The sequence below is a fragment of the Muscardinus avellanarius genome (genome assembly GCF_963383645.1).
Source record: "Muscardinus avellanarius genome assembly, chromosome: 12".
NCBI lineage: Eukaryota > Metazoa > Chordata > Mammalia > Rodentia > Gliridae > Muscardinus > Muscardinus avellanarius.
The window spans coordinates 58,073,501-58,087,647 of record NC_137798.1 but is presented as its reverse complement, the minus strand read 5'-3'; the positions used below and the strand labels follow the sequence as shown (position 1 = coordinate 58,087,647).

The 14,147-nt window shown below is 37.6% G+C and overlaps 1 protein-coding gene across 4 annotated transcripts; it reads left to right on the top strand.

The window, feature by feature from the left end:
* Positions 1 to 4,950: 4,950 nt before the first annotated feature.
* Positions 4,951 to 13,086, top strand: GNPNAT1 (glucosamine-phosphate N-acetyltransferase 1; the record flags this gene model as incomplete). 4 transcript variants are annotated; one of them, XM_080706966.1, is made up of 5 exons in its annotated part: positions 4,951 to 5,113; positions 6,428 to 6,490; positions 9,491 to 9,618; positions 11,622 to 11,683; positions 12,939 to 13,086. In XM_080706966.1, the coding sequence occupies 5 exons, from the start codon at positions 4,960 to 4,962 to the stop codon at positions 13,084 to 13,086; spliced, it is 555 nt and encodes a 184-aa protein (XP_080563092.1). The 4 variants fall into 4 exon arrangements, with proteins under 4 accessions (XP_080563092.1, XP_080563090.1, XP_080563089.1 ...); XM_080706964.1 differs by having other exon boundaries at positions 4,960 to 5,113; positions 11,604 to 11,683; XM_080706963.1 differs by having other exon boundaries at positions 4,960 to 5,113; positions 6,428 to 6,494; positions 9,474 to 9,618.
* Positions 13,087 to 14,147: the final 1,061 nt, after the last annotated feature.

The window sequence follows — 14,147 nt, the reverse complement described above, 5'->3', positions numbered from 1 at the left end:
GCTCATAAAACATTTTGATATTAAATTCTGGTTGTCTAGTTAATGCAGTCTTATTCTATCCAATATACTTTTTTAAATGTATGAATGACTAATATGAAATTCTCATTTTATAAGAAAAATTCCAAGTGCTGACCTCGTACAACAGTAAAGTAGGGAATCCTACTTAATTGCATCTACTGTAGTATATCTTCAATGGAATGGTCAAGAGCAAAAATCTGAAAGTCATTCTGTCTACCGGGACTAGCCACATATTTTGTGGTAAACTATGCAAAATTAAAGTGGAGGAGGCTCTTTGTTACAAATTCAAAATAGTAGCATTAAACTAACTGCAGCGGCCCTGTGCACTTCATAGGCACAAGGGACTGGAAAGCTAGCTTTGTCATCTTATTTTGAATTCTAACTCTATTTCTTATTGGGATTGGAACCTCTAATTAATGTCTGCTTTCTAGGCTGTAAAATGGGGATTAAAAATCGTGATATATTATTCATTGTGATTTAAAGAGTTAAATATAAAGTGCTCAATAAATGTTAGCCAGTTATTTTTATGATCAGTCATAGAATAGAACCATCTGATTAAAGAAAAATACAAGAAGCTACTAACATTTACTGGTTAAAACATTCGGAGTTTCATAATCCTAATTTTTCTTCTTTATACCTCTCCCCTCTCATGAAAATGACTAATCCTTTTTATGCATTTTCCAGGCTATATTTTATTGTAAACTCCAGCAATTTTATAAAAATCATGTCAACCTTTAATGTTGTTAATGTTTATCTAAATTACCCTTTCAGCTTCCTGCTTATCACTATATATTAAATAACATGGTCTAAGTGTTTAAGGAACTTAAATCCGTAATAACTTCTTCCTTCTCCATTTAATGTACTCTATTTTATTGCTAAGTACTTGGCCTGTTTATCTTCATACCTGAAAAAACAAGTGTTGTTACTCATCTTTCAAATGAGATTAAACACAGAAGCCTCAAGGGTCCAATTATCAGGGACAAACACTAAAATATATAGAAATAACCTATTAAAAAATCTATTTAAGATGAATGGTAAGTTTATTCATTAGATACAAGTAATTGTTGTGTTTGGGTTTTTTTGTTTTGTTTTTGTTTTTGTGGTAGTGGGGATGAACCCAGGGGCATTCTACCTCTGAGCTACACCCCCAGCCCTATTTTTTATTCTTTATTTTGAAACAGGGTCTCACTGAATTGCAAAGAGCCTCACGAAGTAGCTGAGGCTGTCCATGAACCACGATCCTCCTGTCTCAGCCTCCAGAATGCTGGGATTACAAGCGTGCACTGCCACGCCCGGCTTAGTGTTTTAATTATCACAGTTTATGTCCTTTCCTCCATATTGTTCTACCTAGGTATAGTGTAGTAGTGTAACTTGATCCAAATCCTTTCTGGGGGGGGAAGACTATTAGTATTTTACATAATTAACTACATTTTTATTCTTTCCTATCCAAGTATGGTAACTTTGGTTTAACATAAGCAATAGTGATTTGAAATTTGTTGTGTAGTCCATGTACCTAGCACAGTGCCTGGTTCATGAATTAAAAGGTGAAAGTTAAAAATTTATTAAATTATTTTAAATTTATCACAAACTATTAGATATGTGCGTGCACACGCACATTTGTGTATTGTGCGGAGTAGAGGTATTGTACCTTGGAGCTATACCCCCTCCTTTTTTTTTTTTTTTTTGGTGGTACTGGGGGGTGGAACCCAGGGGCTTTTCTTCCTCCGGGCTATACTCCCAGACCTATTTTATACTTTATTTGGAAACAGGGTCTCACTAAGTTGCTGAGAACCTCACTCAGTAGCTGAGGCTGGCTTCGAACTTGTGCAATCCTCCTATCTCAGCCTCCCAAGCGCTGGGATTACAAGCGTGAGCCACCACACCTGGGTCCCAGCCCTATTTTTAAATTTTTATTTGAAACAGGGTCTCGCTAGGTTGATGAGTCTCACTACTTGCTAAGTCTGGCCACAAACCTGCAATCCTCTTGTCTCAGCCTCCCAAGTACTGGAATTATAGGTGTGTGCCACCACACTCAGCTTACATTATATCTTGTCAAATACTTGTGTGCCAGGCACTATTAAGTGCTTGCTTGTATACAGTAATTTTTTTCATCTTTCTAGTAATTTCATCTCTATTTTCCAAATGAGAGGAAACATTCTAAGAGCTTTAATTACCTTGGCCATGATCTCAAATTGGCATTTGAATAACAGGTCCAACTCTTTCCATGCCAAGGTTTAAATCCTGGCTCCATAATTTTATGACCTTGTATATGTTATTTAACATCTCTGTGTCTTCATTTCCTTGTCTGTTAAAATGGAGGTGATCACACCTACTCTATAGAATATTTTAATTAAGTGACTAGTAATATGTAAAGTTCTTTGAACTGTGCCTGACACATAATAGGTACTGAACCTATTAAGTGTTAAGTACTGTTATTACACCACCCTTCCCAAAGTCTATAGTGTGCTGCAGCATTATTTATATAGGTACAGAGGGCAGTTACATTGGCAGAAATTTAATCTGCCTTTAAGAAAAAGTTAAGAATATTTGGCCGGGTGTGGTGGCGCACGCTTGTAATCCCCGCGCTTGGGAGGCGGAGACAGGAGGATCGCGCAGGTTCGAAGCCAGCCGCGCGCGCTGGCTTAAGAGACCCTGTTTCCAAATTAAAAAAATATATAAAAAATAGGTCTTGGAGTGTAGCCTGGAGGTAGAAGGGCTTCCAGGAACCCAGTACCACCAAAAAAAAAAAAAAAAAAAAAAAAAGAATATTTGTCCTAAAGCATAATGTTACATATGAAATAGTGAATATTTAGAAATTAGTTTATTGGGAAGACATGTTCTGTCTTTAAAATATAGTAGTTTCTTTAACTAGGTATAGGAATAGAAATGAAAGTTGGAAGCAGATTTAGTTTCCTGTTGAACGTGCTCATTTCTTTTGTTTTCTTTTGCAGTGCTGGGGATTGAACCCAGAGACGTCTCCCACTGGGCTATATCCTCAGCCCTTTTTGTTTTTGAGACAGGGTCTCACCAAATTGTCCAAGTTGGCCTTGAATATGCCATCCTCCTGCCTTAGCCACCCAAATGGTTGGGATTACAGGTGTACGCCATGTCCAGTCAACCTGTCCATTCTGAATGTTTAAAAAAAGGAGAAATACCATAGTCATTTTTCTTTTTCTTTTTTTTTGGTGGTACTGGGGTTTCTGGAAGCCCTTCTCCCTCCAGGCTACACTCCCAAACCTATTTTATACTTTTTTTTTAAAATTTGGAAATAGGGTCTCTTAAGCCAGCGCGGCTGGCTTCGAACCTGCATGATCCTCCTGTCTCCGCCTCCCAAGCACGGGGATTACAAGCATGCGCCACCATGCCCGGCTAGTTGGTCATTTTTCTATTGCATGAAAACACTGGCTATCTTAATCTGCTTAGATGCAGCAAAGAAACGGATTTTTAGAAAAACTGCGATGAAAACAAAATCCATGTGTACATCTGTCATAGCTAAGGGTAAATATTACTGTGAACACGGAATACTTAATTAGCTGTTGATCAATTATTTTTGGTTCATGATTCATATAAAACAAGTTACATTCCCAATAAGTCTTCAGTAATGAGTAGGACTGACAAATTATTTCTAAACCCAATAATAAAATCCAAGAATGGAATCTCAAAAATAAGAGCCCAAGCCAGGTGTGGTGGCACACGCTTGTAATCCCAGCATTCAGGAGGCTGAGACTGGAGGATCGCGGTTCGTGGAAAGCCTCAGTTACTTAGGTCCTCTGCAACATAGTGAGGCCCTGTTTCAAAATAAAGAATAAAAAATAGGGCAAGCGCTGTAGCTTAGAGGTCGAATGCCCCTGGGTTCCATCCCCCCCCCCAAAAAAAAAAGAGTTCAAGCCAGGCGTGGTGGTGCACACATGTAATACCAGTAGTGGGAGAATGAGACAGGAAAATTGCAGGTTTCAGGACAGCCTCAACAACATAGCAAAACTCAGCATTTTAGTGAGACCTGTTTCAAACTAAAAAATAAAATAGGGCTGAGTGTGTAGCTCAGCAGTAGAACTCCCTTGATTCAACTCCCTTGAGTTGAATCTCCAGCACCAAAAGAAAAAAAAAAATAAGAGCCCATCAGCTACACAGACATAAAACGAGACTCTTGTGCACGCTACCTTACTCCATAAACCATACAATGTGGTACAAATAAAGATAAAATGCTAAAAGAAAAAGAGCCCATGAGATGTCAGTAGCCTTCAGATGCACAGGAAATGAATGTTTTTGAAGTCTTACTGAAGCCAGGTACAGTAGCCCATGCCTATAATCCCAATACTTGGAAGGCTGAGACAGAAAGATTGTAGGTTTGAGGACAGTTTCAGCAAGTAGTGAGGCTCTCAGCAATCTGGCGAGACCCTGCTTCAGAATAAAAATAAAATAGCACTTGGAGGTGTAGCTCAGAGGTAGAATTCCCCTGGGTTCAATCTCCAGTACAACAAGAAATAAAGTCCTGCCGGGCGTGGTAGCGCACACTTGTAATCCCAATGCTTGGCAGGCGGAGACAGGAGGATTGTGCAGGTTCGAAGCCAGCCTCGCAGGCTTAAGAGACCCTGTTTCCAAATAAAATATAAAATATGTCTGGGAGTGTAGCCAGGGTTTCATCCCCAGTACCACCAAAAAAACAAAACAAAAAAAAAACTCCTGCTGGAAAACAGTGTTTTAATGTTTAAAACTTCTTACTTATTTAATAATCTATTTTCTATCTTATAAGCATAACTTGTATATACACATATATCTTATACGTCTCTAGTTGTGGCATATGATGTTAGATTCTGGATAGGCTAAAGCAAAATAGCTTGCATTACTCATATGGGGTACTCTGTTAACTTTCTCAATCACAACTTTCCTTTTACTAAATAAAATCCTTAACATTTAAAATTTTTAGACCTTTTTGGAAAGATGAAACCTGATGAAACTCCTATGTTTGATCCAAGTCTGCTCGAAGAAGTGGACTGGAGTCAGAATACAGCAACATTTTCTCCAGCCATTTCTCCAACACAACCCGGAGAAGGTTTGGTTTTGAGGCCTCTTTGTACTGCTGATTTAAATAGAGGTACGGACTCTCTTAGTTTTTAAATCCTGATTAGAACTCTAGTTAGCTTTCTGTTTTCTCTATAAACATTATAGATAAAATGCTGATTTTTTAAAAAATAGGACTTTTGGTCTAAATTTTTAAAGTGACTGGAATACTCAGTTCCAATGAATATATGTCATGGCTAAGACCAAATATGACTAAACTATTTCAAATGACTTAAATGCATCAGTGTTTCTTTGAAAAACACTTCTCATAAACAAAGAGAAGTTATGTATAACACATTAGGAAGAATTTTTTTCTAAGAAGCTTGAAAAGTGAGGGTAGAGATAATTTTCCTTTGATAAGTTGAAAGGGTTTTTGTCTATTTCCATTTACTTCTTTTATTAATATCCAGATTCTCAAAAATTTGGTAATTCCCTTAAACTTTGGTAATTAAAAGTTAACATATTACTTTGCAGTTTTTCTGTGTAGGAAGGAAACTAATTTTGGTCAAATTATTGAATACAGAAAAGTTAAATTCTAAATGTGCTCTTCAGGCCGGGTGTGGTGGCACAAGCGTGTAATCCCCGCGCTTGGGAGGCTGAGACAGGAGGATCGCGCAGGTTCGAAGCCAGCCTCAGCAACTTAGTGAGACCCTGTTTCCAAATAAAATATAAAAAAATAGAGGCCGGGCGTGGTGGCGCACGCTTGTAATCCCCGCGCTTGGGAGGCAAGAGACAGGAGGATCGCGCAGGTTCGAAGCCAGCCGCGCTGGCGTAAGAGACCCTGTTTCAAAAATATGAAAATAGGTCTGGGAGTGTAGCCCGAAGGTAGAAGGGCTTCCAGGAACCCCAGTACCACCAAAAAAAAAAAAAAAAAAAGAAAAAGAAAAAATAAATGTGCTCTTCACAGTAACATTAATGAAATTAACTAGGTATCTTTAAAATAATAGTCTTGGTGGTATATTATTTACACTTTTATAAATAATATATCTGGTCATAGTGGGATCTTGCACTTTAAACCAAATCACATATTTGGGGAAAATCTGGCATACCTTGTAATTGAAGTTAACAAAAATTACATTGAAAAATTAAGTATTGGCTCTATGAATATTGAATATTAAAGTCTATACTATTCTAAAAACCTTATGAAGGTAAAAACTGTTTAACATTATTGTTTAGTGATTACTGAAAATAATAAGCATGAGTTTAACCTTTTTTAATAACGATTAAATGATGATGGTAAGTTTTAAAAGATTGCTCATTTCCCACAAACTTAACAAACTGCTTCTTTTCATATTTTATCTTCCTTTTGTTTATCTCTTCTGACTTGAAACTTGTTTTCCAAAACAAGGTTTTTTTAAGGTACTGGGTCAGCTAACAGAGACTGGAGTTGTCAGCCCTGAACAATTTATGAGTAAGTACTACAGCCTTTTCCCCAAATGAAATTAAAGGGAAGTAAGATTGTATTTGGGGGCCTAACTTGGTGGCGCCAGCCTGTAATTCCAGTAGTTGGAGGCTGAGACAGGAGGATCGTAGGTTTGAGGACAGCCTCCACAAGTAGTGAGGGTCTCATCGCAGGGTCTCATCACCCTAGTGAGACCCTGTTTCAAAACAAAAATAAAATAGGGCTGAGGGTATAGGTCAGAGGTAGAATGCCCTGCAATCAATCCCTAGTACCAAAAAATAAATAAATGAATAAATCCAAATGTAGTAATTACCTTGTTTTGCAAAATAATCTTTTAGAGTGTAGCAAAGGAAATAGGGCAGCTCTAAGGATAGTTTATTGTAGTGTTTCTTTTCACATGGTTATACTATTCACAGGCATTCCAGTACCAAACTAAAAAAACACACACACAGCATGCATTCTAACGTTTTTTCGTCCTAACACTGAATTTAAGATTGGCAGTTAGTGTGATCCCCTCTGTCAGCTGTTTGAGACCATGAGAAAATGGGCATAACAGAGAGACCAGGTAGTAGACCCAGGTCTTACCAAGACCATAGGTAGGTAGTGATAGGAAAGACTAGAACCTTAACTTCATCCAGTGTTCTAATGCTGCATTTTTGTTTTCTGTAATTTGTTTACTTTATTAGGAACAAATTAATGTGTGTGTGTGTGTGTGTGTGTGTGTGTGTGTGTGTGTGTGTGTGTGAGTGTGAGAGAGGGGGGGGAGAGGGAGGGAGGGAGGAAGGAAAGAATCGAACCCAGGGGCATTCCCCAACTCTACTTGACTTTGAAATAGGGTCTGAGTTGCTCAGGCAGGCTTTGAAACTGATTCTCCTGAGCCTCACAAGCCAGGATTACAGGTGTGCACTCCACACTTCACACCTGGCTGGTAGCTTTGTTTGTCTCTGACCCTCCTGAAAATGAAGACCATCATTCTGATTCTGTTAATTTTCTTCCATTGAATGTACTCATTCCCATTTCATACTGTAATGTGGAAACAAACAAAATGAGCTATTAGGCTTGGATTTTAACTTCTGAATTTCTCTTTTTATGCACATCAGATTAGATGAGAAATAGTGTTTTTCCAGTAAGATAAGTACTAAAAATCACTTGAAGGAGAAGTACCTTTGCTTTTTGTTATGTGACTTTGGAAAAAGTACCCGGAGGTGGAGGCATATTTTTCACCTACTTTGTAAGGTGTTTTCAAAACAAAAACAATGATTCTGTTTCTAAAAGAGGAGCTATGTAATCATGAAACACTTAAAACCACTTAAGGGAAAATTGCAGAGTGTCTTCTCAATATTCTGAAGCCAGGCATGGTGGTACATACCTGTAATCCCAGAATTTTGGAAGCTGAGGCAAGAGGATTACAGCCCAGCCTCAGCGATTCATTGAGACTCTTAGCAACCTAGCAAGACCCTGTTTCAAAATAAAAACTAAAAGGGCCTTGAGGTAAAGTGCCAGTGTGTTCAAACCTTAGTATGACACATACACAAAAATACTTTTAAACCAAGACTAAAAATTATAAAATACAAACATGTTCTAGTTGAAATTTGCAAAGTGTTATTCTATTTGAGTAAAGAATAAGGAAATCTAGCTAAAATAGTAATGAAGATATTGAAGTTCTAATTTGTCATAGAAATTGCAACATACAGCCAGGCATTGTGGCACATGCCTGTAATTGAGGATCACAGGTTCAAAGCCAGTCTCAGCAACTTAGTGAGACTGTTTCCAAATAAAAACTAAAATAAGGTTGGGGGAGGGCAGGTGTAGTTTGGAGGTAGAATGTCCCTGGGTTTTATTCCTAACACCACAGAAAAAAGAAAGCAACATACAGAATTTATATGTATTATAAGTACTTTTCATTTAAAATAACTTATCAGTATTAGTTTATTTTGCTAGCAGATTATTTGAAATTTATGGACTTGATTCCAATAAATACTGATTACTGATAATTCAACTCTCAACTCTTGGCCTTTTTTTGGTATGGAGGACTGAACTCAGGGGGCATTCTACTTCTGAGATACATCCCCAGACCTTTTTTTTTTTTTTTTTTTAAACAAGGTCTCACTAAATTGCTGCTGAGGCTGGCTGTGAACCCGCTGATCCTCCTCTCAAGTACTGGCATTACAGTATCACCATGCCTGACTCCTTGGTCATTGTGTGTGTGTTAGTTTGTTTCTGGGGATTGAACTCAGAGGCATTTCACCTCTTAGCTACACGCCTAACCCTATTTTATTCTTTTATTTTGAAACAGGGTCTCCCTAAGTTGCAGAAGGCCTTACTAAATTGCTGTGAACCTTCGATCCTCCTGTCTCAGCCTCCCAAGTACTGGGATTACAAGTGTGTGCCACCATGCCTGGCTGGTCATTTTTAATATATTTTTAGAGATAAAAAGTAAATTACTAAGCTGGGCATGGTGGCACATGCTAGTAAAACCCAGCATTCGGGAGGCGGAGACTGGAGAATCGCGGTTTGTGGATAGCCTCAGCTACTCAATGAGGCCCTGTTTCAAAATAAAGAATAAATTATAGGGCAGGGGTTATAGCTCTGAGGTCGAATGCCCCTGGGTTCCATCCCCAGATCCATGTTAAAAAAAAAAAAAAAAAGTATAATATGGTTAAGTAGCTTTAAATACTCAGTCAGCAAAACCTATAATTGCAAATCCTAGTAATTTTTTAATTAATTTTTTTTGTGTGTGTGGTACTGGGGATTGAACCCAGGGACTTTCTATCTCTGAGCTACATTCCCAGCCTTATTTTATTCTTTATTTTGAAACAAAGAGTCTCACTGAGTTGCAAAGGCCACACTAAGAGGCAGAGGCTGGCTGAGAAACGCAGTCCTCCTATCTCAGCCTCTCAAATGCTGGGATTACAAGTGTGCACCACCACACCCGGCTCTCAGTCCTGGTATTTTTCTGGGACCTGATAGAATGTAGACATATATAACACAGTCTTCCAATTTCCACAGAATCTTTTGAGCATATGAAGGAATCTGGTGATTATTATGTTACGGTTGTGGAAGATGTGACCCTAGGACAAATTGTGGCTACAGCAACTCTGATTATAGAACATAAATTCATCCATTCCTGTGCTAAGGTATGTACTCACAATGCTAATATTAAAATAGATAATTTCTAGCAAAAGTGAATTTGAATCTCGACTAGACAAGTCTGTTTTTTCTTGAGTTTATAGTACTGGGGATTAAACCCAGAGGCATTCTAACCCTGAGCTCTGCCCTAAGCTCTCACCCACTTTTTTTCAAACAGGGTCTCACTTGGTTGCTGAGTCTCACAAACTTTGCTGAGGTTGTCCTAGAACCTTTGATCCTATCTCAGTCACCCAGTATTGGGATTACAGACAGTGCCTGGGGACAAATCTGCCTTTTCACTGCTTTTTATAAATCCCTTAGCAAGATGAGCATGGTAGCCCGCATCTGTAATCCTAGTACTTGGGAGGCTGAGACGGATGATAGCCTTGGCAATGTAGTGAGATTCTCAGCAACCTAGTGAGACCTTGTTTCAAAACAAAAGAATAAAAAGAGCTGGAGTTGTGGCTTGGAAGTAGACTGCCCCTGGATTCAATCCCTAGTACCAAAAGAAGAGAAAAGAAATCCCTTAGTAATAGAAATTATCCCAGGGTTTTTCTGAAGATTATAAAAGAAAACATATCAATATAGTGTGAATTGCTTACTAAAGTTGTTGAGGGTGTTATATTTGGTATAGTGATAGAAAAACCAGGTATATAATTTCAGAATCCTTAATGTTTTTTCAAAAATACTTTGATTCTACTACATTGGCATAAATTTCTATCAGTTTCCACATAGTAAAGGTTGTAGAATACTATATATTCTGTTCTAATTGTGGCATAATAATGCTTAGTCTCCTTTCACCATGAACTCACATGAAAGTTTTAAGAAGCCCCTATGTAATCCAATAAAAATAGTAGGAACACATGGAATGCATTATGAAAAAAATTTGGAGGGTGCTAGAAATTGACCCCATGGGCTTTCTACCTTTGAACTATAACCCCAGCCCAATTTTAATTTAAAATTTTTTGCAGTACTGGAGCTGGAACCCAGGGGCATTCTACCTCTAAGCTACACTCCCAACCCTCTTTTTTCCCTTTTTTTTGGTGGTACTGGGATTCCTGGAAACCCTTCTACCTCCGGGCTACACTCCCAGACACCTATTTTTTATATTTTTATTTGGAAACAGGGTCTCTTAAGCCAGCAAGGCTGGCTTCGAACTTGCGTGATTCTCCTGTCTCCGCCTCCCAAACTCGGATTACAAGCCTGCGCCACCATGCCCAGCCTTTTTATTTTTCAAACAGGGTCTCAAAGGGCCTCGCTAAGTAGCTCAGGCTGTTAGTGAACCATGATCCTCCCATCTAAGCCTTCCTAATGCTGGGATTATACGCGTGTGCCATCACGCCTGGCTTTATTTTTATTTTGAAACACAATCTAACTAGTTTGACAAGAGTCTCACTACCTGCTGAGGCTGCCATCAAACCTGTGATCTTCCTCTCTGACTCCCAAGTACTGGCATTACAGGCATGAACCGCCACACGAGGCTTTATCTTCCTTTTTGAATTCTCTTATGCACGAATGTCTTCCTTTACTTCATCATTGATTTTTGTGGGCTTATTTACTTTTAGTTTCTTTTACATTACTTAATGGGACTTCTAGAGAGGCAAGGGATTGAGTATGCACCGCCACACTTGGCTATGTTTTATAAATTTTGATGGGAGTCTCTGTACTAGAAATTGGTAAATTTTCCTTGGATGCTTGAAATAGTTATTAAGCAAAGTAGAATGAGTAGTGTACTATGTCCATGACAAGATTATATTTAGTGATGTAAATTGAGATGTTTCAAAACCATAGAGTGGGAAGGTTGGGGATGTAGCCCAAAATGATTAAGCCCAAGTTCATTCTTTATATTGTTTCTTCTATAGTAGTAAGTAAAAAAAAATTTTTTTTTCCATTTTGGTTCTTGTGAAGTTCAGGTTTATAAAACATCAGTAAATTCTTACTATCACTTGTTGGTTTGGCTAAAAACAAAACTGTAGATGCCTAATCTTTTAAATATTGTAAATATTTTCAGAGAGGAAGAGTAGAAGATGTTGTCGTTAGTGATGAATGCAGAGGAAAGCAGCTTGGCAAATTGTAAGTAAACAGAAAGAAGGCAATCCTAGGTTAATTATAAACTCATTCTCAGTCTGCAGCTTAGATTGAATTTAATGAAGAAATTGAGTATTAGCTTTACCTCAAAGTTTGAACATTAAAAATATATTCTGTTAACAGTGTATCTCATGCGTGTGGGGGGTATTAGGAATTGAATCCCAAGGCCTCATGCGCAGAGCTTTGTCTGCAGCTATTTTAAATTTGAGACAGGAACTCAATTGCCAAGGCTGGCCTTGAATTTGGCAATGAGCTTGCTTTAGCCTCCCAAGTAGGTGGGATTGCAGATGAGCACCACCATGTCTTGATTTTAAGTTAGCTGTTAAGAGTAATATTCTCAGACTAGTAGAAAACAAACTTGAACAAGTCATATGATGTGCCCTGGTTCCTTTGTTGTATTTAAAAAAATCAGAAGTTCAACTATTAAGTTGTATACTTTTACTGTCTATTTTATAAGGCAGAACCTTTTTTTTGGGGGGGTGGCAGTACTGGATATGTAACCCAGAGGCATTCTATCTCTGAGCTACACCCCCCAGCCCTATTTTTTATTCTTTATTTTGAAACAGGGTCTTACTGAGTTGCAAAGGGTCTCACTAATAGATGAGGCTGTACTTGAACCTGGATCCTGTCTCAGGTTCCCAAGTAATCTTGCTGGGATTACAAGCATGCGCCTCTACGCCTGGCTAAAGCAGAACTTTTTTAAAAACACAGGTTGATCATCTTTTTGTGTCAAAATGATATGTGCTTTTAAAGAGGGCTTAGGGTAAGTTTAGTACTTGTTCTATTTTATTAATAGGCTGGAGATCACTAAGTTATATTTGAAACTAAAAAATATACTGGTGGTTTAAATGCTAATTTATAATTTAGATTTTTTTTTTTTTTTGGTAGTACTGGGTTTTGGAGGCTTTTCTACCTCCGGGCTATACTCCCAGACCTGTTTTATACTTTATTTGGAAACAGGGTCTCACTGAATTGCCGAGAGCATCACTAAGTAGCTGAGGCTGGCTTCGAACCTGTGTGATCCTCCTGTCTCAGCCTCCCAAGCACTGGGATTACAAGCTTGCGGCACGAGGCCCCAGCTATTATTTAGATATTTAGATGAATGCAATGGAAAGACCATGATCTAAGCCTATTACTAATAAAAACTGAAATTTGATTTTTATGTAACATTCCATGTTACATTTCGATTACTAAAAATCATTTTGATTACTAAATGCTGTCTCCCTTTTTAAAATTTCAGGTTATTATCAACTCTTACTTTGCTAAGCAAGAAACTGAACTGTTATAAGATTACTCTGGAATGTCCGCCACAAAATGTTGGTTTTTATAAGAAGTTTGGATATACAGTATCTGAAGAAAACTACATGTATCGGAGGTTTCTAAAATAAAAAAAAATCTAAGAAAATTGTCAAAGGAAGTAATGATACAAGGCTTTACTCTTCCTTGAGTTGAAAAAAATTTTGTTGCTGCAACCCAGGGACCTCCATAAATACTGGACTGAAACAACATTGTAATACTACAAGTATGACACTTAGGAGATTACTTTTGGGCTGGTGGGATATGCTCTGGATTTAGATTACAAATGAATATTATCATAGGAGATGATTTTTAACCAAAGGCATATATTTTTAACTTGAAGTTTTTCTTGCAGTGTATTTTTCTAAAGTCTGGCTTCATGTCTTGTCAGCAGTGTGGGTAGTAAGGAGTTGTATGTATACTATCTGTGCTGCTCATTTTAAATTTCACAAAATTAAATATTTTTCTTTCAAAGAAACAAATATACTTAGGGATCTATCATTTCTCACATTAATTACATGAAGTTTGACAAATTAGTCACAAATATAATGCATCAAGCATTCATTGATCTTGATACTGGCAAAATAACCCAGTTAGCCTTTAAGATAACAAAGAACTGAAGAATTAATTGATAAAATACAACCAGTTTGAAAGTTTATAGTTTAAATGCTTAAAAACATATACTTCTGAAAGTATAATATAGGTAAAATACCACCTGTCTTACCTGTGAAAAATAGTAATTACTCATTACCCAAAAGACAGACAGGTGTGGTGGTACATGCCTGTAATCCCAGTATTTGGTAGGCGAAGACCAGAGGATCACAGGATCAAGGCCAATCTCAGTAATTTAGCAAGACCCTCAACAACTTAGTGAGACCCTGTCTCAAAATAAAATAGAGCTGGGGGTGTAGCTCAAAGGTAGAATGCCCTTGTGCCCAATCCCTAGCATGCAAAAAGAAAATTACCCAGGGGCAAATATAATGAAACATCTAAAGTACCAACAGTGAATTAGCAAATCCAGGCATATGTACTTTTACAAAACCGTTTCTTTTCATGGGTTATCTGAGCCTTTCTTTTAAATAACATTTTTATGAAACAGACTATTATATAATTGAGTGGAATATTTAAAATTGTATGGTACTGTATTTATTAC